The 2,551-nt window shown below is 35.8% G+C and overlaps 1 protein-coding gene across 1 annotated transcript; it reads left to right on the forward strand.

The window, feature by feature from the left end:
- Nucleotides 1-948: 948 nt before the first annotated feature.
- LOC143593076 (F-box protein At1g70360-like) lies at nucleotides 949-1,887 on the forward strand. The gene has a single exon (XM_077072819.1). It carries the CDS (start codon nucleotides 949-951, stop codon nucleotides 1,885-1,887), a length of 939 nt encoding a protein of 312 aa, XP_076928934.1.
- The last annotated feature ends 664 nt before the right edge of the window (nucleotides 1,888-2,551 follow it).

The following is a 2,551-nucleotide window of genomic DNA, read 5'->3' on the forward strand; positions in this document are numbered from 1 at the left end:
GGCCGCTTCTTTCGGCGTCAACACCGCATTCATCAACTTCTTCTTCGCTGCTGCTTAATACCATTACAATTCAGGTGATTTTTCTGAACTCTTTTTATTAACACTCTTAATATTATTATCATTTAACCAATCTTTATGTATATATATGTGTTTTGTTTCATTGTTGTATCATAAATTCAATGATGTGGAGCATCGGTGATTTTCACTCCTATCAGATTGAAGTTCATTTTTTTTAAATCTAGAGAACTTTTGTTTAAAATTGAGCTGTATTTGTCAAAATTGAAATTGTACAAAACAGTTGTTGGTTTTGATATCCTACACAAAGTAAGCATAAAGTTTCGGGAAAATTGCCAATGGTAGTATCAAAGATATCAAAGTCGACAATGGTTTGTATTATGAAAAGAAGCGAAATCCCAATTTCGACAAGTATAGTTAAATTTTAACGAAATTTCCCTAGATTTTTAAAATTTCAAACCTTCCAATTGAGAGAAAATCATTCATGTGCTCCACATTGTTGCAATTAAGATTTATGGTTAGATATATGGTTGATACATTGAATTGCTAATAACTATCCCAAAGTTCGCCTAATTAGGGTGTAAATGCAAGCTACAAGAACAAAACAAAAACTAAATAAAAACTAGTAGTTTTGGTCATTAAAAGTTAACGAAAAGAGTATAGTGCAGTGTATTAGCTTAAAAGTTCATGTCCTTTGCCTATGCACAAGATTCTGTCTGATGGATCTTGTTTCGCATTTTCTTGGCATCTATGTCGTTTATTCAGACTATATATTCTTCAATTTAGATAAACATCCATCGGACAGGAGTTTTGACATCACATTGAGGTTCTTTGTTGCGTATCGTTCTTACAATCATACTTTTAACTATACTTTAACTAACAAACAAGCTATGGTATTTAAATTTTAAACCCATTATGTTATTCATTAAGTTCATGGATTTATGTAGGCTCGGTGCTATGGATTCTCAAATGATAACTCACAGTTCAAGTAAGCAAGACGGAACCCAAAGCACTAGATCTGACAAGGGGAAATTGGTTGTTGATTCCAGTAACTCACGTTCAGAAGACGATCGGGAGCCTTCAAGAATTCTTTCTTTTCTCAGAAAAGTATTCAAGGAGGAACTGGGAGATCGTGTTGATAAAGATAGTCGCAAGCCCATTCTTTTAGGATTAATAATCCGCGCCGCTTTACTAGACTCAGGTTTTGTGAAGACCGATATTCCTGTTTCAACAAATGGTCATGTTCATAGGAACTGGTATCTCCCTACATTTTACTACACCCTTCCTGTTGCCATTACTAGTGGTAAAACTGAAAATGTCAAGATCAAGTTTCAGCACCTAGGACAAAGGTATTGCAGGGTTTATGGGTTTTTGGTTGGTGGAACCACGGTGCATTCGGTTTTGTTAGAAACATCTAGATTAATATTGTTCTCGAGCGTGGTTTGGGCTAACTGCAAGCGAGTGCTTGTAGTTATGAAGAAAACTAATAAGGTCACCAAAATCCAGCCTGAAAAGGAAGTTTTAAAGATTTGGAGACAAATCAAAGACGAGCTCGTGCTACCACTTTTGATGGATTTATCTGAGAAAGCCGGGCTCGTGGGTCCACCATGTTTTATGAAGCTGCCAGATGAACTAAAACTTAAGATTTTAGAGTCAGTTTGTGGGCCGGATTTGGCGAGGGTGAGCTGTGTTAGCTCAAACTTGAGATGCTTGGCCTCTAGTGACAAGCTGTGGCAACGCAAGCAGGCCGAGCATTTCCCGTTTATCACATGTGTCAACCCTGGTTTGACTAACAAACAGAAATTTGTTAGCTGCTGGAGGGTTTGTTCAGACCGGAAAATGTGTGCGTGTGCTGATATTGCTACCATGTAACTTTGATGTAATTTCGAATCTTTATCAGTTGGTTCGGGAATGTGTAATCAGGGTGGGTTAGGCTTGTAACTTGTAGGTCGATCTCTGTTAGTCTTTGAGAATGTTTAAACCTTATGGTCATGTGGTGTATGTTTGTGATTCAATATTTTATGTTGTTTGATATACATTATCTTTACTAAGCTTTGCAAGTAAGATAATTTACATTAACTTAATTTTATGCAAGCTTTATAATTGTGTGATTTATTATAAATATTCGCCACACAAATAGGTGAGCATGAGCATGTTTATGGGTTGAAAGCTTGAAATCATACATGTTACTAACATTTTGGATTTTTGATAATTTATAATCGACCGGTTTCGTTAGAGGTGTCAACCGTGTTGGGTTGGGGCTTGAATAGCTAATTAATTTGCCAATATAGGTATAATACTTGGTGACTTAATAACGATTGAAACAACCAATAATTCCAACTTAAATGAATCATTTTGTATAGTATCTTTATTTTTATTTCCTTATCATCCCTTACGAATTAACTATATATATGTAGGTCCCAAAACGACCATCGAACGGTTTTGCTCTCGATAAACGTGACGAGACGGGTACGGTAAATCAAACGACCGAACAAAAATATAAAGTTAATATGGATAGTGAACGATCTCGTTATCG

Source organism: Bidens hawaiensis, unplaced genomic scaffold, assembly GCF_021521415.1.
Source record: "Bidens hawaiensis isolate Kalapana, Puna unplaced genomic scaffold, B.hawaiensis_p1.1 tig00041672_1, whole genome shotgun sequence".
NCBI classification, from domain to species: Eukaryota; Viridiplantae; Streptophyta; class Magnoliopsida; order Asterales; family Asteraceae; genus Bidens; species Bidens hawaiensis.